The 25,024-nt window shown below is 56.9% G+C and overlaps 2 protein-coding genes across 4 annotated transcripts; both read left to right on the top strand.

The window, feature by feature from the left end:
* The first annotated feature begins 2,748 nt into the window (after positions 1-2,748).
* WDR81 (WD repeat domain 81) lies at positions 2,749-14,280 on the top strand. Its single transcript, XM_045836241.1, has 10 exons — positions 2,749-6,682; positions 7,806-7,913; positions 8,177-8,367; positions 8,492-8,682; positions 8,960-9,125; positions 9,204-9,369; positions 10,051-10,740; positions 11,373-11,518; positions 11,798-11,977; positions 13,045-14,280. Exons 1-10 carry the CDS (start codon positions 3,016-3,018, stop codon positions 13,363-13,365), a joined length of 5,826 nt encoding a protein of 1,941 aa, XP_045692197.1. The 5' UTR covers positions 2,749-3,015; the 3' UTR covers positions 13,366-14,280.
* A 730-nt stretch (positions 14,281-15,010) lies between these two features.
* Positions 15,011-22,408, top strand: SERPINF2 (serpin family F member 2). Of its 3 annotated transcripts, none has more exons than XM_045837560.1 (10): positions 15,011-15,161; positions 16,354-16,420; positions 16,558-16,596; positions 16,716-16,778; positions 17,055-17,256; positions 17,734-17,877; positions 18,017-18,220; positions 18,713-18,855; positions 20,515-20,719; positions 21,341-22,408. In XM_045837560.1, exons 2-10 carry the CDS (start codon positions 16,358-16,360, stop codon positions 21,751-21,753), a joined length of 1,476 nt encoding a protein of 491 aa, XP_045693516.1. In that variant the 5' UTR covers positions 15,011-15,161; positions 16,354-16,357; the 3' UTR covers positions 21,754-22,408. The 3 variants fall into 3 exon arrangements, with proteins under 3 accessions (XP_045693516.1, XP_045693515.1, XP_045693517.1); XM_045837559.1 differs by lacking the exon at positions 15,011-15,161 and adding an exon at positions 15,182-15,206; XM_045837561.1 differs by lacking the exon at positions 15,011-15,161 and adding an exon at positions 15,671-15,905.
* Positions 22,409-25,024: the final 2,616 nt, after the last annotated feature.

Below are 25,024 nucleotides of genomic sequence, written 5' to 3'. Positions count from 1 at the left end.
CCTGCCTTGCAGACTATCCAAGCCATGACCTCCAGGAAACTCAATACGGACGATGGTGAAGGAAAGAGGCTAATTTGGTCCTAGATTCCTCAGAGCCTAAAGGTGCTTGGGTTGGGATTCAAGGGAAATTGGGAATAGATCTATTACAGAGTGAGCATTATATCTCAAGATATGGCCTGCAGATTGCCTGCATCAGAATTACCTGGGGCTGCTTATTAAAAATTCAGGTTTCTGTGTCTCATTCCAGACTACTGAGTCAGAAGTACCTCATAAAGTCTGAACAACGCTCTTTTAGGGCTTGGATTGGGGAAGGTGTCATTGTGTCAGAAATCTTAGTGCACCAGTACCCACCATTGCAAGGCCTTTCCTATTCAAGGGAAGGAAGGAATTCTGATTGGATTCCCTCTCTTGGAAGCCATGTTCATTGACAGCCAAGGTTGATCCAGCCCTGTGTAATCCATTAATCCTAACCAGATCGTTAATCCTCTTCTTTGCTCTCACTGTTTTTCAGATTCAGAATATTACTGGAACAGTTTAATGTATTTTAGAATCTAAGCTACCTCCAAATATTTCCTTTTGAATATTCCCTTTTATATTTTGGCATTGAAAAGACATAACTTAAGTGAAAATTAAAATTAAAATTCTGGCCAGGTAGCTCAGTTGGTTAGAGCATCATTCCCATACACCAGGGATTCAGGTTTCATCCCTGGTCAGGGCACGTGTAAAAATCCAGCAATGAATGCATAAATAATTGGAACAACAAATCAGTGTTTCTCTCCCTCCCTCTTTCTCTCTAAAGATCAATAAATACAAATAAATTATTAAATAAGAAATAAAGGTACTTCTCATAAAAAATAAATAAAAGGAAACATGGAATGATTAAAAAAAAAGAATCCTGAGGTTAGTCACACCCAAGGTCATTGTTACATTGCAAGCCAAAACCACTAGAGGGCAGGGCACACACAGACTTGCAGAAAGAAAAAGTGGTGCCTGCTCAGTCTAGGTAAACTGAGGCCACAGCAAAAACCAGGAGGATACAGTTTTATTGGTACTAAGAAGCAGGCACTACCTCCTGATCATTAACACTCATCTTCTAGTCTCAGGCACTCAGATCAAAGTTGGGGATGCAGGGTTGTCAAGGAATACCTACTTTATCAGCTGGAAAAACAATAGAGCAGGAGCCAAGGAGTACAGAGAACATTGCTTTTAGAAAGAGATAGACCTGGGTTTGAATCCTATCTGTATCACATCTTAGCTATGTGACCTTGGGCAAGTTACTTAAGGTATATCCATTTTTTTCATCCTAAAATGGATATAGAAATTTCTTCTCAAAAGGGTTGTGGTGAGGATTAAACAAAACAAGTTATGCGAAGTGCTTAGCGTGGTGCCTGGATCCTAATCAGTGCTTCATAAATGGTGGTTGCAAGTTATCACTTATGACCAAGGTCCTATGACCAGCCACATCAAGGGTTCCAGCTGTCCCTTCAAGAAAGAGGGTACAGATGGAATCAGGTAACAGCCCATCAATTCCTGTCTCCTCTCTAGTTTGAACTTTAGTTTTTCTTAAGTGTCTTTATGGAATCCCTATACCTCTACACCAAACTACTACACTCTGCTTCTAGGAATGAGACTCAAAAAACAGTTAGTGATGGCCCTGGCTGGGTAGCCAATTTGCTTGGAGCATTATCCCCATAGACCAAAGTTGCAGGTTCCATCCCCAGTCAGGGCACATCTAAGAGTTAACCAATGAGTGCATAAATGAGTGGGACAAAAACTGATATTTCTCTCTCTCTCAAATCAATAAATAAAGAAACTTAGAAACAGCCAGTGGTTTCGATACAGACAATGGCCTGTCTGTTCTGCAAATGAGTCAGAACGGAGACCCCTTGAAGCGGTCATGTAGTTTTGGTGCCAGCACTCCAGTTTTCACTCACTGCCCTGTGCTGTGCCTGCCCTCACCCCCGCCCCACCCCCACCAGCCACTGTGGCATCTGCAGGGCTCTGGCGCAGCAAGCAGGCTCTGTGGCACCGCAGAAGCTGATCTTCAACAGGAAGTCTTGGGGAACATTTCCTCCCAAGAATTCCAGGCCTCTGGGCCTGGGCCACTTCTCTCAGATTGCCCAGAATTGGTGGGGGAGGGGAGGACACAAAAAAACCCTGTAAGAGAACTGCCAGCTGGGGGGACTCCGGGGCAGAAAGTCTGTGCACCAGTTTCTAAGTCTCCATTCTGCCACTTGGACAAATCTCTTTGACAGCTTTTGGTTATCTCCTGTAAAATGTAAATGATAAAAACCGTTCTCCCTAAGTGTTGTGAGGCCAAATGGAATGTTACTGATAACAGGTTTTGGAAAAATTAAAAAGCTCCTTCTTTTGGAAGCCAGCGTGGAGGCGATGAAGGGACTTGATGTCAGAAGTCCCATCCCAGCCTCGGGTTTATCTGTAAAACCGGGTGGGGCGATCAGCCCATCTAAAGGCTGGAATCTCTGCGAAAAGCCGTCCTTGGATCTGCGTTCTGGAGAGTGCAGGAGGAAGCAAGGAGGGTAGGGCAAATCTTGGGCGGTTCAGCATCCCCCTCCTCTGCACTGATGGAGCCAGGTGGGGCCCCTTCCAGCCCCTGAGGAACCGAACCTGCCACCGGCCCTGAGCAGAGCGACAGGCCGGAGGTCTAGGAGGTGGCGCTGGCGGTAGGCGGGATCCGGCCCGCCCCTTGGAGCCACGTGCGGTAGTTTCCGTGCCTGGGCAGTCACGTGAGTCACGTCAGCTGACCAGTCACAGTGAAGCCCGGCGCTGGCACCCCTCAGCGCCCGCCCTTCAGCGCTCGGAATGCAGGACCCTGCAGAGGGGTAAGAGCATCCCGGCCCTCAGCTCCTCTGTCCCTGGTCCTCCCTCGCCGCCTCCGCGTAAGGCCCTGTCCCTAGTGCATCCCTACCCAGCCGATCTGGCACCCCGGAAGCTGTCGCGAGGAGGGCCGTGGCCGGCCTCAGTCCCGCGTTGCCCCCTGGCAGCCTGGAGGGGATGGCCCCAGGAAGCAGGGGACGGGAAGTCGCTCTTACCTCCGGGGTACAGGGCTGGTCCCCGCCCCCAAGCCCTGACATGTTGGAGCTGCTCCAGAGCGTGGAAAGGGACCTGAACATCGATGCCCGGCAACTGGCGCCAGCCCCCGGGGGGAACCACGTGGTGGCCCTAGTGCCAGCGCGCTGGCTGGCCAGCCTCCGCGAGCGCCGGCCCCCGGGGCCCTGCCCCCGGGCAGAGGGCCTCAGCGAAGCGGAAGTCAGGGCTCTCCTGCAACGATCCGTGCACAGGCTGCCTCCAGGCTGGACTCGAGTAGAGGTGCACGGACTGCGGAAAAGGAGGCTGTCCTACCCGCTGAGCGGCGGCCTGACCTTTGAGGAGGGCACCTGCAGCCCCGAGACTCTCAATCGCTTCATGAAGGATGTGGCTGCCCAGAATTATCGAAACCTGTGGCGCCATGCATATCATACTTATGGGCAGCCCTATAGTCATAGCCCTGCACCCTCAGCTGTCCCTGCCCTGGACTCAGTAAAACAAGCTCTGCAGAGGGTCTATGGCTGCTCTTTCATGCCAGTGGGTGAAACTACCCAATGCCCATCATATGCCAGAGATGGCCCCTGTCCTCCGAGGGGCAGCCCCGCCTGCCCCAGTCTTTTGAGAGCGGAGGCCCTACTGGAGTCGCTGGAGATGCTGTATGTGGTGCACCCTTACGTGCAGTTCACTCTGCATGATGTGGTCACCTTCAGCCCTGCCAAGCTGACCAACAGCCAAGCCAAGGTGCTCTTCATTCTCTTCCGTGTGTTAAGGGCCATGGATGCCTGTCACCGCCATGGACTAGCCTGTGGGGCCCTATCTTTGCACCACATTTCTGTGGATGAGAAACTTTGCAGCGAGCTCCGGCTGGACTTGAGTGCTTATGAGAAGCTGGAGGAGGATGAGAACGAGGAGACACCTGTAGCAAGAGACAGGGCATGCACTGATTTCAGAGAGGAAGGAGGAGGAGGACCTGGATGTCCTACCTGCCAAGAGGAACTCGGAGGCCTTGTGCTAGACTGGGTCCATGGCCGCATCAGCAACTTCCACTACCTCATGCACCTGAATCGGTTGGCAGGTCGGCGGCAGGGGGATCCCAACTACCACCCAGTATTGCCCTGGGTGGTGGACTTCACCATACCCCACGGGCGCTTCCGAGACCTGCGCAAGTCCAAGTTCCGCCTCAACAAGGGAGATAAGCAGCTGGACTTCACATATGAGATGACACGGCAGGCGTTTGTAGCTGGCGGTGCGGGTGGTGGGGAACCCCCTCATGTTCCTCATCACATCTCAGATGTGCTGTCTGACATCACATACTATGTGTACAAGGCTCGGCGCACACCCCGGCCGGTGCTTTGTGGACATGTACGGGCCCAGTGGGAGCCCCATGAGTACCCTGCCAGCATGGAGCGTATGCAGAGCTGGACACCCGACGAGTGTATCCCTGAATTTTACACTGATCCCTCTATCTTCTGCTCCATTCACCCTGACATGCCTGACCTGGATGTGCCGGCCTGGTGCAGCTCCAGCCAGGAGTTCGTGGCTGCCCACCGGGTATTGCTGGAGAGCCGTGAGGTGTCCCAGGACCTTCACCACTGGATCGATCTCACCTTCGGCTACAAGCTCCAGGGCAAGGAAGCTGTAAAGGAGAAGAATGTGTGTCTGCACCTGGTGGACGCCCACACACACCTGGCCAACTATGGTGTGGTGCAGCTCTTCGATCAGCCACACCCTCAGCGCCTGGCTGGGACCCCTGCCCTTGCTCCTGAGCCTCCCCTCATCTCTAGACTATTGTTCCAGACCATCCAGGAGAGCACAGGCCGAGAGGACTTCCCAGGGCAGCTTACAAATGGGGTGGGCAGGCTGGTATTGGAGGCCACTCCCTGTGAGGCGGGCTGGGTCAGAGACAGGCCTGTGGCAGGGGAAGATGACTTGGAGCAGGCCACAGAAGCTCTGGATTCCATCTCCCTTGCTGGGAAAGCAGGTGACCAGCTGGGCCCCTCCTGCTCCTCCAGTCAAGCCTCAGGCCTCCTGTCTTTTTCAGTGGCCTCGGCATCTCGACCAGGCCGCAAGAACAAAGTTGCTGGGGCAGACCCTGGGGAAGGTGAGGAAGGGAAGATTCTTCTTCCGGAGGGCTTCAATCCCGTACAGGCCCTGGAAGAGCTGGAGAAGCTAGGCAGCTTTCTGACCAAAGGCCTAGGGGGCCAGTTGGAGGTGCCTGAGCAGCCCCAGGTGCAGCCAACTGTGCAGTTGCAGGACTTCTTCCATCGGGACATGCAGGCACTGGGTGTCCTATTGGCAGAGATGGTGTTTGCCACCAGGGTCCGAACACTGCAGCCTGATGTGCCTTTGTGCATACGCTTCGAGGCTGTTCGGGGGCTGTGTACACGCCATTCCAAGGAGGTCCCCGTGTCTCTGCAGCCCGTGCTGGACATGCTCCTGCAGCTGAGTGAACCTGAAGGCCCTGTGGGAGCCAGGAGGGGCAAGATGGGTCCACTGTTTGAGTACAGGCCTGTCTCCGAGGGATTGCCCCCAGCTAGCCCGGCCCAGCTCCTCAGCCCCTTCAGCTCTGTGGTTCCCTTCCCTCCATACTTCCCAGCACTACACAAGTTCATCCTCCTCTACCAGGCAAGGCGTGTGGAGGATGAGGCTCAGGGCCGAGAGCTGGTCTTTGCTCTGTGGCAACAGCTGGGTGCAGTGCTGAGTGACATCACCCCTGAGGGCCTGGAGATCCTGCTGCCCTTTGTGCTGTCACTCATGTCTGAGGAGCACACTGCTGTGTATACGGCCTGGTACCTGTTTGAACCTGTTGCCAAGGCACTAGGCCCCAAAAATGCTAATAAGTACCTACTGAAGCCTCTCATTGGTGCCTACGAGAGCCCCTGCAGGCTCCATGGCCGCTTCTACCTGTATACTGACTGCTTTGTGGCCCAGCTGATAGTGCGTCTGGGCCTGCAGGCCTTTCTCATCCACCTGCTGCCCCATGTCCTGCAGGTGCTGGCTGGTGTGGAGGCCTCCCAGGAGGAAAGCAAGGGCCTGGTAGGGGCTGCTGAGGATGAGGAAAGTGGGCTCCCAGGGGCCAGGCCCAGCTCCTGTGCCTTTGAGGAGGAGATTCAGATGGATGGGGAGCCTGCTGCTTCCTCGGGTCTGGGGCTCCCAGATTATACATCCGGTGTCAGCTTCCACGACCAGGCAGACCTCTCTGAGACAGAGGACTTCCAAGCTGGGCTCTATGTGGCTGAGTCTCCGCAGCCCCAGGAGCCTGAGGCTATGAGCCTGGGCCAGCTGAGTGACAAGAGCAGCGCCAGTGAGACCTCCCTGGGCGAGGAGCGGGCCGCAGACGAAGGGGGTGCCCCTGTGGACAAGAGCAGCCTCAGGTCAGGTGACAGCAGCCAGGACTTGAAGCAAAGTGAAGGTTCAGAGGAGGAAGAGGAGGAGGAGGAAGGCTGTGTGGTATTGGAGGAGGAGGAGGAGGAGGGAGAGCAAGATGAAGTCACTGGGACATCTGAGCTCACTCTCTCCAACACGGTGCTCTCCATGGATACGGTTGTGACGGATGATGGCGGGGCACATGGGGAGGAGGAGGAGGAGCCACTGAACGAGCAGTCGGAGGGCCAAGAACAGAAGATCCTTCTTGGTGAGTACTCAGGCCTGAGGTAGAGGCCAAACAGTCACCTGGTTTTCACTCAACATTTGCTGAGCAGCCACTCTGTTCCAAGGAGTGGATGGAGCAGATCCACACACAGCAGTAGATAAGGGCCTGCCCTCCTGGAGCCTACACCTAACAGAGGAGATGAGCTCAATGTGTGGTTGCCTCTTGCACACCCCCTGCTGGGAACCTGGCCCACACCCCAGGCATGTGCCCTGACTGGGAATTGAACCAGCAACCCCCTTGGTTTGCAGGCTCATGCTCAATCCACTGAGCTACACCGCCAGGGCGTGCAGACAGTCTTAGGTCAGTGCACATTATGGTGGTGCTATAAAGGACACGGCTGGGTGCTCCAAGGGAATACAAAATGGGGCTTAGATCTAGTTTTCACAGGTCAGAGACTTCCCGAAAGGAGGGCCAGCTGAGGTTCAATGAGTAGGAAGTAGCTAGGCAAAAGTCCCAGAGTCCGCAGGGGAAAGAGCACTCTTTGCAGAATGGACAGCTTGTGCAAAGCTTGGAGGCAGTCATGGTTCCATTAAAGAAACAGTGAAAGGCCCTGGCTGGTGTGGCCTAGTGGATTGAGCTCTGGCCTGTGAACCAAAAGGCCTCTGGTTTGATTCCCAGTCAGGGCACGTGCCAGGATCACGGGCCAGGTCCCTGATTGGGGGCATACAACAGTCAGCCAACTGATGTTTCTCTCTCACATTGATGTTTCTTTCCTTCTCTTTCTCCCTCCCTTACCCCTCTCTGAAAATGAAAAAATAAAATCTTAAAAAAAGAATCAGTGAAAGGCCAGCATGATTGGAGAGCGGAGGGAAGAGGGGTAGCAGAGGCTAGAGGGGGCAGTGGCCAGTGTGCAGCCAAGGCCTCATTTGTGAGCTGGAGGAGATTCACTGAAAGGGTAACCTGGAGCAGCCCCAAAGCCAGAGTCCCACAGGCCCCTCTGCACTGCTGAATGTAGGATGACAGTGTGGGGTGATCAGTCTCAGGCTGGGCTCCTTGGCAGAGTTGTGGCCCGAGTTGGCTAGGTGGGGTGCTGTGGGGTGGAGTAGGAGGAATGGTGAGCCGCCACCATTATCTGATGAGCTCAGGGCCTGCTCCTGTCCTGCAGATACGGCCTGCAAGATGGTCCGCTGGCTGTCCGCCAAGCTGGGCCCAACTGTGGCCTCTCGCCACGTGGCTCGCAACCTGCTCCGCCTGCTGACATCGTGTTACGTTGGTAAGTCCCGTGGTCAATGCTGGAGATGAAGCTCCTCAAAGTCCCTCTGCCCAGCTTTGCCCCCTATGGGGGACCCTTCCCACTCCCGCTGCAGCCACCACCTCTCGGCCAGGTCCTGGGTCCCCATCTGGAAGCTCCTTCCTTCCTTAGGTAGGGCATGGGGCAGCCCCCAGGCTAGAGTAATCGGGAGTGGTTACCACAAACCCTGGAGCCTAGCCCCCTCCCTCCACTAGCACTCAAGGCTTCTGGCCTTTCTTTGGCAGGGTCCACTCGGCAGCAGTTCACGGTGAGCAGTGGTGACAGCCTCCCACTGAGTGCTGGCAACATCTACCAGAAGAGACCAGTCCTGGGTGATATAGTGTCGGGGCCCGTGCTCAGCTGCCTCCTCCACATCGCCCATCTGTACGGGGAGCCCGTTCTCACCTACCAGTACCTGCCCTACATCAGCTACCTGGTGAGTCCCTGACTTGGCAGGCTGGGGGCTAGGGGTCTGAGGAGCCTAAGGGCTGACCCGGGGTTTCTGGGGCCTCCAGGGGTTCTCTGAGGCAGCCTGGCCCTCATCCACTCTGTGGCCCTAGGTGGCCCCAGGTAGCACGTCAAGCCCCAGTCGACTGAACAGCCGCAAGGAGGCCGGGCTGCTGGCAGCGGTGACTCTGACCCAGAAGATCATTGTGTACCTCTCGGACACCACCCTCATGGACATCCTGCCCCGTATCAGCCACGAGGTCTTGCTGCCTGTGCTCAGCTTCCTTACTTCCCTCGTCACAGGGTAGGCCCCTGTCCCACCCTGTGGGGAGCAGCCCAGCTGAGTAGGGTATGGGGGTGTGGGCTGGGAAGCTTAGGGGACAGTCCAGTGACACTGGGCCTAGTGTCTTGGTTCTGATCCCAGCTGTATGACCCTGAGCAAGCTACAGCTTCTTTCTGTGCCTCAGTTTCCTCATCTGGTTTAGACCACTTGGTCTTGTAGCTCCTTTTGCTTACAGTTTTTGATAGATTGTGGGCAAGTTCCACAGTCTGGGGAGCTGGAGCTTATGAGCTCTTTCTAGGTTCCCAAGTGGAGCCCAGGCCCGGACTGTCCTGTGTATGAAAACCATTAGCCTCATCGCCCTCATCTGCCTGCGCATTGGGCAGGAGATGGTCCAGCAGCACCTGAGTGAGCCTGTGGCCACCTTCTTTCAAGTCTTTTCCCAGCTGCATGAACTTCGGCACCAAGTGGGTAGACCTATCTGGCTGGGGTGAGCTGGGCAGGGGCCGTGGACTCAGCTGACTCCCTGGGCTTCCTTCCCCCAGGATCTGAAGCTGGATCCCGTGGGCCGCAGTGAGGGCCAGCTGCCGGAGGTGGTCTTCTCTGATGGGCAGCAGAGGCTGGTGGACCCCGCCCTGCTGGATGAGCTGCAGAAGGTGTTCACCTTAGAGATGGCGTACACAATCTACGTGCCTTTCTCCTGCCTGTTGGGTACTGCCCCCTCACCTTCCCTCACACAGCCTCCATGGCCACATCTCTTCCCCTGGGAGGGTCCCATGCTCCCCTTGCCCTCAGAGTCAGTAGTGGATGTGAGGCTGTTTTCTGGGTTAGAGCAAAGGAATTTGGCCTCAGTCCTCGAGTCCCAAGGTGACATGGTAACAGACTGAGCATTAGCCAGCAAAGAGGGCCAGGAGTGGCCTGGCATCTTCCTGAGGAAGGTAGGGGAGTCAGGCCGACGAACTGACGTCTCTAGGAGCTGTCTAAGAGGAATGAGCAGCCCCCTGTTTACGTCGCCTCCTGTACAGTGCAGGCCAGGTACTGTGCTGCGTGCCGACAGGTGTCGTCTCCCTGAGAGGAAGGAGTATCCCTGGGATCAGATAAGCTGTCATCCCTCCACTAAGAAGACCTCAGCTGTGGGAGGGAGAGTGTGACCTGTCTTGTTCGCTCTTCTGGTGCCCAGCACATGTAGAAGATGCTCACATGTACATAGTGAATGAATGAGCCCACGTTTTCCTGGGGAACAAACTGAGGCTCAGAAATGAACAGTCAGATTTGCTGAGAGTTGCACAGCCAGTACCTGCCCTGTCTTCTGTGGTTCTCAAGCCCTTGGGTGGGTGGTGGCAGCCACCTTTTATCTTCCCTAATCCTAGGTCCATTTCTATTTCAATCCAGGTGACATCATCCAGAAAATCATCCCTAACCATGAGCTGGTGGGAGAGCTGGCGGGGCTGTATTTGGAGAGCATCAGCCCGAACAGCCGCAGCCCTACCAGCGTGGAGCCCACTGTGCCCAGCACTGGCCTTGAGTTGGACCCCCAGGGTGGTGGCTGCCCCCAGGATGACAGCCACTCGGGGACCTTTGGGAGTGTCCTAGTTGGGAACCGCATCCAGATCCCTGATGACTCTCAGCCCGAGAGCCCCGGCCCCCTGGGCCCTATCTCTGGAGTGGGCAGCGGAGGCCTTGGCAGCAAAAGTGAGGACAATGCACTGAAGCTGGAGCTGCCGCGGAGTGCCCACGTGCTGAGTGGGAACTGGCTGGCGTACTGGCAGTACGAGATTGGTGTGAGCCAGCAGGATGCCCATTTTCACTTCCACCAGATCCGCCTGCAGAGCTTCCCGGGCCACTCAGGGGCTGTCAAGTGTGTGGCTCCCCTGAGCAGTGAGGACTTCTTCCTGAGTGGCAGCAAGGACCGCACCGTGCGCCTCTGGCCACTCTACAACTCGGGGGATGGCACCAGCGAGACAGCCCCACGTCTCATCTACGCCCAGCACCGCAAGAGTGTCTTTTTCGTGGGCCAGCTTGAGGCCCCACAGCACGTGGTGAGCTGTGATGGGGCTGTGCACGTCTGGGACCCCTTCACAGGTGAGGGGCCCAGATGAGGCCTGTTCTGTTGCCACCATTCTGTCCCCCACTAGGCCTCTAGGAACGGGGCCCAAGAGTGGGGTGGATGGGGTGTAATGATGTGTGTGGTTTTGGGTGACCCAGTGAGGTCACGCAGAGGAGCAGTTATGACTTAGAATCTGTTAGACCTCAGTTTGAATTGACCCCTGACCACTTATTTGCCGAGTGACTTTGAGCCAGTCACTTTACCATTGGAGACGTTGGTTTTTCCATCTGTCAAATGGGAATCAGAACAACGTAGTTGAGCTCAACACAAAGGTTTGGCTTAAAATTTAGCATGTAGTACATGTTTGATAAATGGTTGCTTGATTATTTTTTGGCATTGCTATAGGGAGAAATACAGCTAAAAAAGAGGAGGTGGAGTAGCACTGAGGGAGACAAAGGGAGCATTTGGTCAGGGGGCGCTGTGTGAAGAAAGGTTCCTTGAAGATGGGAGCCTGGCCATGAAAGCAGGTGGGAGGGTCAAGAAACAGCATTTCCTGGGATCCTGTGGGTTATGGGAGGCAGGTGTGGGGTGGTTTGGGGGATAGGAGGAGTCAAGGCACTTTCATTGGCTGCTGAGGCCCCACATCCACCGCCCCCTTCCTTTCCAGGGAAGACCCTTCGCGTAGTGGAGCCGTCGGACAGCCGGGTGCCCCTGACCGCCGTGGCTGTCATGCCTGCTCCCCACACCAGCATCACCATGGCCAGCTCTGACTCAACCCTGCGCTTCGTGGACTGCAGGAAGCCTGGCCTGCAGGTCAGGGGTGTCCAGTTCCCTGAGCCCTAGCTGGGAAGCAGGGAGAGATCCCAAAGAGGAAAGACCAGGGCGTAGTTTCTCTTTGGAGACAGATCACCAACAGCAGCAAACCCTGGGGGTGGGAGGACTCTGGCCTGTGATGTGAGGCGCTCTCCCCTTGATTGGGGGACGGACACTCAGGCCTTCTGGCTTTGTGGGACTTGGAGGGTGAGCGGGAGCCCAGGGAGAAGCGGATCGGAGCCGGTGGTGGTGCCTCAGCTTGTCTCCCTCTGCCTGCAGCATGAGTTCCGCCTGGGCGGCGGGCTGAACCCTGGGCTGGTCCGCTCCCTGGCTGTTAGTCCCAGTGGCCGCAGCGTTGTGGCCGGCTTCTCCTCGGGCTTCATGGTGCTCCTGGACACCCGTACGGGCCTGGTTCTACGAGGCTGGCCTGCCCATGAGGGGGACATCCTGCAGATCAAGGTGACAAACCAGGGCCCCTTCCCCACCTTCATGGCTCTGGGTCCCCGCGTCTGTTTAGGGCCCACCCAGGACAGGCTGAGGCCGATCTCCCTGATATGTGCCCTAGGAGAGATGTAAGGGAGGGTCAGGAGCCAGCCTCACTGTGGGGGCCTTGGCAGGAGGCAGGCCCTTGGGGTGGGCACCAGGGGGCCAAGCTGACCCTGCTGCTCCCTGGAGATGTTCTAATGAGTAACCCTTGTCCATATTTGTCTTGCCTGGAGGATCAGGGGTCAGGTCCTGTCCGTGACCCAATTCAGGTTAAATAAAGCTCAGCTGGGAGGCTGTTTACTGTGCCCAGACCACTGAGCAGAGTCCATGCCCCCTGCTTGGCTGCTCTGGTGGGGGCAGGGGCAGGCCTGGGGATCCTGCCCCCAACCACTGCCCCACCCCATTCTCAGTCACGGACCTCAGGGAACTGCTCAGGCAGGCACAGAAGGGGAGGCGCAGGGCTACCTGTGGGAGGATTTTCCCAGGCAGCTGGGATTCCCTCCCCATCCGAAGTGGAGGCCAGGCCAGGCCAGGGGACATGCGCTTACGCCGGCGCTGGGGGCAGGCTGCCCCGGCTCCCTCTAGCTGCACCCCCCAGGGGACCCTGGAGATGCCTCTAAATTCTGAGTTTCCAGTGCAGACTTTTCAGGAGGGCTCTGGGGTCAGTCCTGGCTCTGCGACGTACTGGCTCTGTGACCTTGGTGTGGTTACTTTTCTGCACCTTCATTTTTCTTTGTAAAATTGGAACGATGACAGCATTGACCTCACAGAGCTGTTACAAAGATTAAATGTGGTAATGAGGCATGCCTAACAATGCCCGAACATAGTGAGTGCTCAAACTAGAGTGGTGAGTAGGTTAATGAAATTTTAGTGTATGCATATTAACTAACATTAACATAATGTGGGAGGGTGGCAGCCTGCCAACCCTCTAGACACCTCATCTTCCCGGGAGGTACTATGGGAGGAAACGGGAAGACCCTGGGGCTTGGTGGGCACACGGGAGGCCCAGGCCCTGCTGAGGCTCTTCTCTCCCTGAGCAGGCAGCGGAGGGCAGCGTCCTGGTCAGCTCCTCCTCTGATCACTCCTTGACCGTCTGGAAGGAGCTGGAGCAGAAGCCCACGCACCACTACAAGTCGGCGTCCGACCCCGTCCACGCCTTCGACCTGCACGGCAGCGAGGTTATCACAGGCACAGTGGCCAACAAGATTGGGGTCTGCTCCCTGCTTGAGCCACCTTCCCAGGCCACCACCAAGCTCAGCTCTGAGAACTTCCGGGGCACACTCACCAGCCTGGCCTTGCTGCCCACCAAACGCCACCTCCTGCTGGGCTCAGACAATGGGGTCGTTCGCCTCCTGGCATAGCCTGAGGTGGGAGCTGGTCAGGCCCGGGTCAGCAGACCTTTGGGAGTGTACCCCCTCACCCTTGTTTCCCCAGCAACCCTCTCTAGGCAAGCCTCAGGCCCCACGCCCAGTGTACCCCCCATGGCCTGCCAGCTTGGACAGAGTTGGAGTCTGGGCTCCTGAACCCCCAGAGCCACCAAGGCTGTCAGTAGGGATCTCATTCATGGCTCGGGGAGACGCTGCTCCTAGCCAGCAGAAAGCAGGGGAGGATCTGGGAAAGCATCGCTGGCCCCTCTTTCCCCAGCTCTGCCCCTGGGTTCACATGGAGACAGGGAAGCTCGGGTAGAGGAAGGGAGACTGGTCCTGCCCACCCAGTCACCAGCAAAGCCTCCCCGTGCCTCTGGGCTCCCTGCCCCCCTCCCCCAAGGACAGAGAAACGCCCCAGTCCAGGGCTTCATGGTGCTTGGGCTCCAGCTTCTACGGAGGGCTGGCTGCACTCCCGGAGTTAGGGGCTTTAGGCTGGGGTTTAAGCGTCCACTCAGCCAGGCCCTGCCCAGTGTGGGATCACTAGGCCAAGGAAGAGGTCAGGACAGGGAAAGGAAGGTGGGCTGGGCTAGCTGGTGCCTGCCAGGAGTGAGCCCAGGCCTTGCCTGCCTACCCCTAACCAGTGTTTGTGCCTTGAGCTGAGGAGGCAGACTCGGAGCCCAGAACCCCTGAGAGGGGGTGGGGGTGGAGCCCAAGACCCTGAGAGAAGGGACAAGAAGAGTTCCATCTCTGCATCTCAGGTCTCTCTCAGGGCCCAGGAAGACTCTGGTGTCCCCGGGTCCTCATGCTCTGGAGCAGAGATAAGGACTGGGTCTGGGCCCCTGCCGCCTCCTCACCATTTGCAATAGATGTAAATATGACCAATAAACCCTTTGGAAGAGTCATGGACCTGAGTGAGGCTTTTCTTGGCAGTGGTGTCAGGTGGGGGGAGGTTGAGAGCCCACAGCCTGCAGGGCAGTGAGGAGTCAGGCAGGAGGTGGGGAGGCAGCCTGACCGTTGTTCTTCAGGCAGCACGGGGGACAGGGCTTCTGGTGGTTGAAGCCACACCAGCTTCCAGAACCCTTACCCTTGGGGAGGGTAAGGAGGCATCGCTCCTAATGAGATAGGTTGCTGACAGCGGCTGCATCTCTCAGCATCTCTTCCCATCCTCTGCCTTCTGGCCCAAGCTGAAGGCAGCCAACCAGGATCCTGGGCACATATGGGTTGGTTTGGGCACCCTATCCTGGCTTCCCTACATGAGCTCCTGCAACTTCCTCTTCCCTCCCCTTGGAATGGGGAGGCAGTTGTGGGGGAGAGAGAGGACATTGGAAGTAGGAATCTGGATGTAACTGAGCCCAGCTCTGAGCCCTTGGGCAGGCTACATAGCCTCTCTGAGCCCGACTGAAGCGGGGGTAACTCCCCCCCAATGGGGTCTCTGGAAGATCCCTGTCCTTCCTGGATCTGCTCTCCAGATGAGGACAGCCGCCTCCATTGTCTCCTGAACCTCCTTTCTCCAGGCTCAGCTGGGACCTAAATCTGTGTGGTTCCAGGCGGCCGACTCAGGATTAGATGCTCTGGTGGGAAAGAGGCTTGTGGCCCCATATCAATGTTTAACGGATATGCAGGTCAATATTTACCGGAGGGGAAAGCAGTCTGAGCAGGGGTTGGCTGAGAGCAAAGGTCCCGGTGGGAGGAGAGGGCTCGGCTGGGCTGGCTGGAGCCCGGGCAGAGCGTGGGGAGCACCCAAGCGGAGCCAGAGGGACATCGTGTGCGGCAGAGAGGAGCCCGCAGAGGTATGAGGGGAGGGGTGGCTCGGCCTGTTCCTCGGGTGAGATGAGGTAGGAGCTGCCCACCTGGCTGAGGGGGTCTGGGATGAATTTATTCAGGAGGACTCTTGTTTCCCAGCCTGTTGGCATGATGTGGGGCCAAGGTGGGGGATCCAGGGGCAGTCTCTTCAGGACTTGAAAAACTGGAGGTATTTTCTGGCCAGAAAGATTCAAAAGCCCAGGTTGGGGATCGAACCTGGGCCAAGGGCCCTTGTGTGTGACGGGGGTGAGGCCAGGGGGTAGTAGAATGATCTCCCAGAAAGACCGGCCCCAAGACGGGGGCAGGGCGTGTGAGGCCTGCTCTGAGGCTAGACCTGGACTTGTCCATCCCCTCCTACTGTCTGCCAGCCCGGCTTCCCGGAGACCGCCTGGGCAGAGCATTTCCCATAAGTCCAAAGGTGGCTCTGGCCAGAGTCATTCATTGGGTTCTGCTGCTGGGTCAACAAGACGGCTCTCGGGGCCAACCCACCACTCCTGCTGAGACCTCAGGGCCTCACTGGCCTGTCCACCCTTGTGGACGAGACCAGACCAGACAGCCAGAAACGGTGGGCCAGAAGGATAGAGATCTGGGGACGGTGCCGAGTACAGGGCCAGGTTCTCAGAAGAGGGACCTTGGGCTAGGCTGACAATAGTCATTACGAGTGCCAGCTATTGTACTCAGGGCTCACAAAGACTGTCTTATTTTGGCCTTCACAATACCCGTGGGTGGAGGTAAGGACTTGTGCCACCATTTTACAAAATAAGCCCAGAGGGCCTTTAAGGGAGATGTCCAAGTTCCTCCGGCAAGGATCAGAGTCTAGGTTGAAACCCAGGTCTGACAATGCCAGGCCTTGAAGAACGAGGACGGTCTTTTTTTGATACTATTTCCCCCCTGTGAACTGAAACATTTTCAGTGCACGAACTGTGAAAAACCAGCAAACGTAAGAGAGGACACAGTTCGGGGGGACCCCACCCCTCAGAGCTGAGAGCCACTGCCGGTGGGTGTGTTCTGGGGCAGGTGCCGTAGCTGACATTGTCCCCGCGGGACTCTGCCAGCCGGCGGTCACACGGGCGGGTCCCTGGTGGGGGTGGGCTTGGCCTCAGGTAGCAGGTCAGATAATTGGTGACAGTACGTGGGGAGGGGGGCGAGTTTGGAACCCAGGCTTCCTGTCCCGCACAGGAACATGGCGCTGCTTCGGGGGCTCCTGGTGCTCATCCTGTCCTGCCTGCACAGCCCCTGCTCTGTGGTGAGCCTGCGTGGTGGCCTGGGTCTGGTGGGGCAGGGAGGTGGGAGAGATCTGAGAGGGAAGAAGAGAGGGGTGGGGGGTGGGAGGGTGTGACTCTGAGGGGGTTCCCCCTCCTTTCCTCATTCCTCATTCAACAGTTCTCTCCAGCAAGCGCCACGGAGCCCTTGGGCCAGCAGGTACTGGGAAGGGAGGGGGCTTGACAGGAAGGAAGGCCCTGAGGGGTGTTGCCTGTGGCTTGTACAGGGTGGGGGACCTGGGGGAAGGTCCCTCTCCACCTGCTTCCTCCTTTCTTCAGATAGTGATTGGGCCAAATCAGGAGAAGCTGTCCCCACTTAGCTTCCTCAAGTTGGGCAACCAGGTACAACCAGGTGGGGCTGGGAAAGAGTGGGCGGGACCCATGGATAGGGGCCCAATCTGCAGGGGTGAGGGAACTGGGGGGCATGGCCTGGAGGCTGAGACTGAAGGGAAAGGGTGAGAGGGACCAGAGGAAGGGATCCAGTCCCCAGAATGTGTCAGGACTGGGACAAGGCCCTGCTGTCCCCAGGTACAGGATGGATCTGTAAAGGAGATCTCCAACACAGAACCCAGAGTTGACCCCTGCCCCGCCCCCCTGGCCCCTGATATATCCCCGCAGGAGCTTCGGGGCCAGCCCACCCTGAAGAAGGCCCTGGGTGACTGCAAGGCGGCCCCAACCCCGGAGCAGACCCGCAGGCTGGCCAAGGCCATGATGGCCTTCACCACAGACCTATTCTCCATGGTGGCTCAGAGGTCCACCAGCCCCAACCTCGTCCTGTCGCCCCTGAGTGTGGCCCTGGCACTGTCTCACCTGGCACTAGGTACTGTGGCAGCACCTGTCTAGACCAGCAGAGCTGGGAGGACAGCAGGGACCCACTACTTCAGAGTTACTCCTCTGTCGGGGTCACTTGGACATTTGGTGGAAATGCAGATTCCTGGGCCCACCTCCCATTTCTGTGAATCAGATTCCCAGGGGCTGGGCCCAGGGATCTGCTTCTGGTGACTTTCATGCAAGAGTTTGATAGCTACAATGTCTCCACTGGACTGGAGGGTCTCACTGTGAGAAACCAAGGTCCGGAGAGTGATGACAGTTTTCGCCAGGCGTGGTCCCCCAGACTGTCAGCAGCAGCAGAGATGGAAGTAGAACCTGGGGGGCTGGCACTCAGACCAGCTCAGTGGGCATGAGGAGGGTGTGTGGTCCCAGGGCTGTGCTCACTGTGGGCACTCGAGAGGGACTGGGTGGACAGTGGTGGTGGGAAGGAACCTGGCCTGGGCCACAGCCGCTGGGGTCCCCTCAGGTGCGCAGAACCAGACGCTGCAGCGGTTGCAGCAGGTGCTGCATGCAGACTCGGGGCCTTGCCTCCCCCACCTGCTGAGCCGCCTCTGCCAGGACCTGGGTCCTGGGGCATTCCGAATGGCTGCCAGGATGTACCTGCAGAAAGGTAGGTGCTGGTGGTAGGGGGGTCCCTAGGTAGTGCCCTGGGGGGGGCAGGATGAGGGAGATGAGCTTGGTCTCAGGTCGCCAGCTGAACCATTGTGGTGCCTGAGCTCTGGGAGCAGCTTGTGGCCCCTTCTGTGTAGGATTTCCCATCAAAGAGGATTTCCTGAAACAATCAGAACATCTCTTTGGCGCAAAGCCCATAAACCTGATGGGAAGGAAGGGGGACGACTTGGCGAACATCAACAAATGGGTGAAGGAAACCACGGAGGGGAAGATCGAGGATTTCCTCTCGGAGTTATCTGATGACACGGTGCTGCTCCTCCTCAATGCCATCCATTTCCAGGGTACGGTCCCCCTCTTTTCTGGACGCCCACCCTGGCAGCTCTGACCCCCGCCCTGTAGGCTGAGCTGGCTGTGCAGCCTTTGTTCTGAGGGTCCCTCTTCCTCCTCAGGGCTGAGCAAGGAGGCAGGGACTTCTCTGGGTTGTCACTTGGGGGAGGGTGGGAGACAGGCAACGGTGTGGTAGGGAGGGGCCCAGGAACTGGATTGGACTGTTGTGGAGGGAGTACCCTAGAAGGAAACTGAGTCTGGAAAGGCCCAAGTGGATGTTCCTGAGAGTGTGGCAAGGCATGGGAAAAATGTGCGCCCAGGTTTTAAAATCGCAAAAGAAAAGAGACCTCAGATCAACTGTGTTTCAACTGGTGCAACGCCCTCTGGGGTCTTGGCCCTCACCTTTTGTCCCTCGAAGGGGTTCTGGGTGGGATGGGGAAGAGCCTGGTGATGTAGGACCCACCCTGGTCCCAGCCTACGTGGCCCCTGCCCTCTGCTGGATGCAGGTTTCTGGAAGAGCAAGTTTGACCCGAGCCTCACCCGGAGAGAAACCTTCCACCTGGACGAGCAGTTCATGGTGCCAGTGGACATGATGCAGGCCCTCATGTACCCTCTGCACTGGTTCTCGCTGGAGCAGCCAGAGATACAGGTCACCCTTGATGCCCAGGCCGGGCCCAGGAGCTGGGAGGTGGGGAAGGAATTAGGCAGGCTAGGGAGCAGGCTCAGCGGTGGGGAGGCGTGTCTCCACCTTCCCCGCAGTCCTGTCCCGGGGACATGTGGCTGTGAAAGGTCTCACTATGCCCCCACCCAGGGGGCTGGGGCTCCAGGCTCTTTGAGATTCATTTATTCAACAAGGTGACATCGAGCATTTGCTGTGCACCGGATTCTCTTCTAGGCACCGGGAGTTAGCGGAACACAAGGGGCGCCCTGCTCCCTGCTCTCCGGCGGGAAGGCGCACAGCACACGAGCACACAAAGATCAACAGGACGATTTCAGTTAGTGATAAGTGTTATGAAGGAAAACATTTTTAAAAGGTGATGTATTAGTGACTGGGTCAGTTATTTTAGGTCAAGTGGTCGTTTTTTGAGAAGGGGCACTGAGTGGAGGTCCAGGTGATCCCTGGTTGTGGGGGTTATATTACAAAGACCATGGGCTGTGGGGCAGGCACCTCAGTGGCCATGCAGCCCCTCGGGGCTTCAGCACCCCCACACCTGGGTGCCCCACAGTGCTCCTTAGAAGTGAGGGTCTGACTGGGATGGATTTGTCAGCATCCTGATGGAACGTTCTGGTTGGACGGAGTGCTATTCCGAGCCATCTCAGGTGTAGACTCCCTTGCTCCTGGCCTAAATGGGGCCCCTTCGGCTTCATCACTGATCGATGGGTCTGAAGAACTGGTGCCTGTGGCCACGGGCTGAGACGGCAGTGTTGCCTAGCTCCAGCGAGGCTCCAGCGAGGCCGCATCTGCTTCTGCAGCCCTCCTGAGGGCAGTGGGCGGCGAGGCAGAACCAGGCAGCAGTGTCCCGGCTTCTCTCCAGTTCACCCCAAAAGGCAGATGTCTGGTTTACCACCCCACCAGTTTTCCTGCTGTGGCTCCTTCCCTCCAGGCTATCTCCTGCCCACTCTTCCTTCGCCCTCTGTCTCCACTCTTTGTCCTCCCTGCTCTCGGGCACTGTGTAGGCAGCCTGGCGGCCAGATGCTGGTATTCCTCCCACTCGTAGGGGTCCTGCCGGCGGGGCCTGCTGAGAACCGCAGGAGTCAAAGCTGCAAGAGACCATCAAGCCCAGCGGCTTTCATACTTCCTGAGTGGCAGAAACCTGTTTACATAAAATCTTAGCCCAAGTCACAGCAAATATACAGGGCTGTTGTAGGTGAGGGGGGTAGAGAGAGGACCACCTGTGGCAGCAGCCGCTCTGTAGCACAGTTTGAAAACTAACAAACCACGTCCATTGAATACATGGAGAAATGGAAAGGGGACCACAGGCGATTTTTCACCCCAAGTCCTAGGGCTAGCAGGTAGTAGCAGATGAAGAGATAGAGAAACGCCATTTATTGACGGGGCCTAAGCGCAGACATTCTGCTAGAAGCTTTAAAAGTGCTGTCTCTTTTGGTCACATGTCAACCTGCAAGGTGGGCAGGGAGTGTTACTCCACTTTACAGGTGAGGAACCGGTGGCTCGGGGAGGTGTGATCATACCTGAGAAGGATGGACTGGCACCCAGTCCACTGGTCTCAGAAGCTCGTGCTGGCCCAGACCCACCCTGGTCTGGGAGCCGTCTGGTCCTCATGTTGCCTCCATCCTTTGTCTGTAGGTGGCTCATTTCCCCTTTAAGAACAATATGAGCTTCGTGGTCATCGTGCCTACCTCCTTTGAATGGAACGTGTCCCAGGTGCTGGCCAACCTGAGCTGGGACATCTTGCATCAGCCCTTGCAGCGGGAGAGGCCCACCAAGGTCCAGCTGCCTAAGCTGCGTCTGAAATATCACCTGGACCTGGTGGCCACCCTCAGCCAGCTGGGTAAGGAGGCTGGGCATGGGGCCGCCACCTAGGTCAGGCTGGGTGAGGAGGAAGCCCCCAACTGGCAGGGGGTCAGGGACAAAGCTAGCCTCATGTCCTTGCCTTTTCTGAGGCTTAAGAAAGTGAGAGGGTTTGATGGGAGGCCCTGGGCCTCTGTCTTGGGGTGTGCTGGGCGGCCTAGGGAATGGGGACCTGCTCTTCCTTGAGACAGTGCTGTAGAAAATCAGCCAGGGGTGGTATGTGAGCCTCACCGGCTCTCCTGCAAGCGGCATTGTGCTAGGCAGTGGGAGCCCTCTGTACAAAGAGCTCAGTTTAATGGAGTGGGCAGATGAGGAGTCAGTACTTATGATTCAGCGTAAGTGATAAGACATAGGGCTTCTCTCCATTTTACCCAGAAGAACATTGAAAAGGCACCTGTCGGGACTTTGGAGCTGGGGATCAAGGAAGGCTTCCTGGAGGAAGTAACCTTTAAGTTGATACTTCAAGGTTAAGCAGGCGTTAGCCAGGGATCTGTGGGTTCCAGCTGTTCCCTGGTCAGGATGCCTGACACCCTCCTAGGCAGGGCCGGGCAGCCTGTGGGGCAGCAGGCAGCTCTGACCAGCCATCTGTCACCCTGGGCAGGCTTGCAGGAGCTGTTTCTGGCCCCAGACCTGCGAGGAATCTCGGAGCAAGGACTGGTGGTGTCCAGTGTGCAGCATCAGTCCACGCTGGAGCTCAGTGAGGCGGGCGTGGAGGCGGCTGCGGCGACCAGCTCTGCCATGTCCCGCATGTCCCTCTCCTCCTTCAGCGTGAACCGCCCCTTCCTCTTCTTTATCCTCGAGGACACCACGAGCCTGCCGCTCTTTGTGGGCAGTGTGAGGAACCCCAACCCTGGTGCACAGCCAGAGCACAAAGAGCAGCAGGATTCGCCTGACAACAGGGACCCCTTCCAGAAGCTGAAAGCCTTCCCCCGAGGAGACAAGCCCTTCGGCCCTGACTTGAAACTGGTGCCCCCCTTAGAGGAGGAGGACCCCCAGCCTAGCAGCCCCAAGTGAGGGGTTGTGGGCTCCAGCATCCTGAGTCCCTGCCTGGACCAGCTTCTCAGTTCACGTGACTCTTTCCCAACAGCTTTGTGGGGTTAGGGGCGGGGGGCAGGGCAGGCAGTCTGAGGAGGAGGGGGGCCATTCTCTCTGTCTCCTCTGGGGAGTTTGGGGTGGGGTGGGGCAGGGAGGAGGGGCAGCTGTGGACCCACTTCTGTCAGGAAGGTAGGTGGGTTATTCCTTAAGTGGGCTGGGGTACTTCCCTGTTTGTTTACCAGAGGGGGGTGGACAGGAGGGATTGGATGCCCTGGCTGGGGACAGGAGAGGCAGGTCCTGGGGGTGACTCGGGAGAAGAGCCCTGTCCTGGGGTTAGACACTGTGGGTCAGCCTTGTCCTGCTCTGTGGATGGAGGCTGAGCATCGCACAACGGCCTCAGTCATTACCTGCCCGAGGCCCATGGGGCCCCTTGGTCCCATGCCCTGTCACCTCAGTCTCCCTGCTAGTCCTTAGAGACGCCGACACTGCCAGGACTCCCTTTCCTTCCTCTCTCCTCTTCCTCCTCTGCTTGGGGCCTCAGGGGCTGAGGACGGTGGTGGCAGTAGCTCCTTAAGGCTCTTTTGTAAAGTTTTTATAGTGATTTGTATGCTACCTGAATAAAGAATGAATGGGCCGTTCGATGTCACTGTTCTGGGCAGGGGTGGGAGCAGGGGCTGGAGGAAGGTGGAGAGGGGGGCCGCAATGCAGACTGGACCGAGGATCTGGCTGGGCCCTGGGGAACAGCAGCCCTTGCTGCACTTGATCGCTGGCCACTGGCCAGCCCTTCTCTGCCGTGCAGTCCCCTCTGACCTCTCCAGGCCTCTCCAGGGCCACCTCCGTGCCAGCCTGGCTCTGCTCTCGGCCTGCTCCTCTCTGCAGGCCTCAGGGAGCCAGCAACAAGGGCTGCTCAGAATAGCACCAACCTCCCGTTTTGGGAGAAGAACTGGCAATTAGGGAGCTTGAAGAGTTTCTAATTACACGCTGGCCCCTCTGCCAGGAGCTGGCGCCCGCCAGCCGGGGGGCTGGCTCCAGCTGGAGGCTGTCAGCGCCAGAGGATTTGGAGGGAGTGGTCGGGGGCAACTTGGCGGGGCTGGGGCAGCATGGGTGTCCACGTGGGTGGGCCCTTGTTGGTGAGCGCAGCCACCTGCAGCCTGAAGTGCCACGGTTAAAATCAAGGGATGGAACGCTGCTTCTCACAAACTAGTGGTGTGGGGAGCTAGGTAACAGATAAACAAGTGGGACACACGGACTGTCAGGGGTGACTGGAGCTCTGATGAGACACAGCAGGGAGATGAGACCCGAAGGAGGTGAGGGGCACCGTGGAAACCTGGGAGGAATGTCGGGGCAGAGGACTAGAAGTGCAGGGTCCCTGAGGCAGGAGCGTAGCTGGAAGGTGCAGGATGAGCAGGAGATTGAGGGGCTGGGGTGGAGGGGCTGAGGGAGGAGTAGGAAGGGGTCAGAGAGGAAGTGGGGACAGATCACATATGGCTCTAGGGCCACCAGAAGACTGTTTTTAATCTTAGGAGAAATGAGGAGTGATTGGAAAGTTAAATCAGTAAGCCCACTACCTTACCTTTACCTCTGAAGTCTTAGCTCCCTCCTCCTCTTCATTCTGGTTCTAGTCAGGGTTTCAATCTAGTCTTCTCTCTGAAGGTCACTGCCATTGCCTCCTAGGTTCTCCCTGAAGCTAGTCTGGCTGCTTTCATTGCATCCTTACTCGAGTGCCTCCTGTGTGCCCAGCAGTGTGCCCCACTCTGGGGATGCAGCAGTGAGCAAGCAGACAAGATCCCCACCCCTGAAGCCTAAGTCTGGTGGAAGAGTGCTCTAGACAATAAGCAAGAAAACGTTTTGGGCCCTGGCTGGTGTGGCTCAGTGGATTGAGTGCCAGCCTGTGAAACAAGGGGGTGCCAGTTCAATTCCCAGTCAGGGCACATGCCTGGGTTGTAGGCCAGGTCCTCATTTGTGGGCGTGAGAGAGGCAACTGATCACTATTTCTCTTGCACATCATGTTTCTCTCCCTCTCTCTCTCCCTCCTTTCCCCTTTCTCTGAAAATAAATAAATATAATCTTTTAAAAAATATTTTATTTTTAGAGAGAGGGGAAAGGAGGGAGAAAGAGGGAGAGAAACATCAATGTGTGGTTGCCTCTTACGCGGCCCCCACTGGGGACCTGGCTCATAACCCATAATCCTCTGAGCCACACCAGCCAGAGCTAAATAAATATAATCTTAAAAAAAAAAAGAAAACAACTTCCGGCCAAGATGGAGGCGTAGGTAGACACACTGCCTCCTCACACAACCAAAATAAGGGCAGCAACAATTTAGAAACAAGATAACAACCAGATCTGAACTGTATGGAAGTTGGACAACCAAGGAGTTAAAATATACACATTCATCCAGACCCGTAGGAGGGGCAGAGTCGGGAAGCTGGGTGGAGAGGGGTCGAGGCACAAAAAGCCACGACGTCAGAGGCATAAGGCATCCTGGGCCGAAGACCGCAGCGGGCGGACCCTGGGCGCACAGGCAGCTGGCAGACCCAGTGAGGCAGTGACTGTGAAGCGAGGCACTGCGTGCAAGGCACCTGGCTGTCCAGGCCACATTTGTGCACAGACAAACCAGGTGAAATTGGATAGTGAGACAGATGGCGCAACCCAGGGTCCCAGAGCCGGGAAATAGAGCCTCAGGACACTGACTGAAAACACCTGTGGGGGTTGAGGTGCTGGGAGAGACTCCCAGCCTCACAAGAGAGCTCGTTGGAGAGACCCACCGGGTCCTAGAACATGCACAGGCCCACCCACCGAGGAATCAGCACTAGAAAGGCCTAGTTAGCTTGGGGGAAGTGGTGGAGGGGACTGAAATCCCACGGAGAGAGGAGCAAGCGCCATTGTTTTCTCTCGGACCCTGCCCCCACATACAATGTCACAACCCAGCGATGTGGGTTGCCCCACCCTGCAGAACACCTAAGGCTCCACCCCTCATATGTAATAGGTGCGACAAGACAAAAAAAATGGTTCAGATGAAAGTACAAATCAAGCTGCAGAGCCAATACTTTTAAACGACCAAGAGATAGCGGACCTATCAGATGCACAGTTCAAGCACTGGTGATCAGGATGCTCACAGAATTGGTTGAATTTGGTCGCAAATTACATGAAAAAATTAAGGCTACGATAAGAGAAATGAAGGAAAATGCACAGGGAACCAATAATGATGGGAAGGAAGCTGGGACTCAAATCAATAGAGTGGATCAGAAAG

Source organism: Phyllostomus hastatus, unplaced genomic scaffold (genome assembly GCF_019186645.2).
Source record: "Phyllostomus hastatus isolate PE091 unplaced genomic scaffold, TTU_PhHast_1.1 phas_contig_210, whole genome shotgun sequence".
Lineage (NCBI taxonomy): Eukaryota > Metazoa > Chordata > Mammalia > Chiroptera > Phyllostomidae > Phyllostomus > Phyllostomus hastatus.
This window is presented reverse-complemented; position numbering and strand designations above follow the sequence as displayed.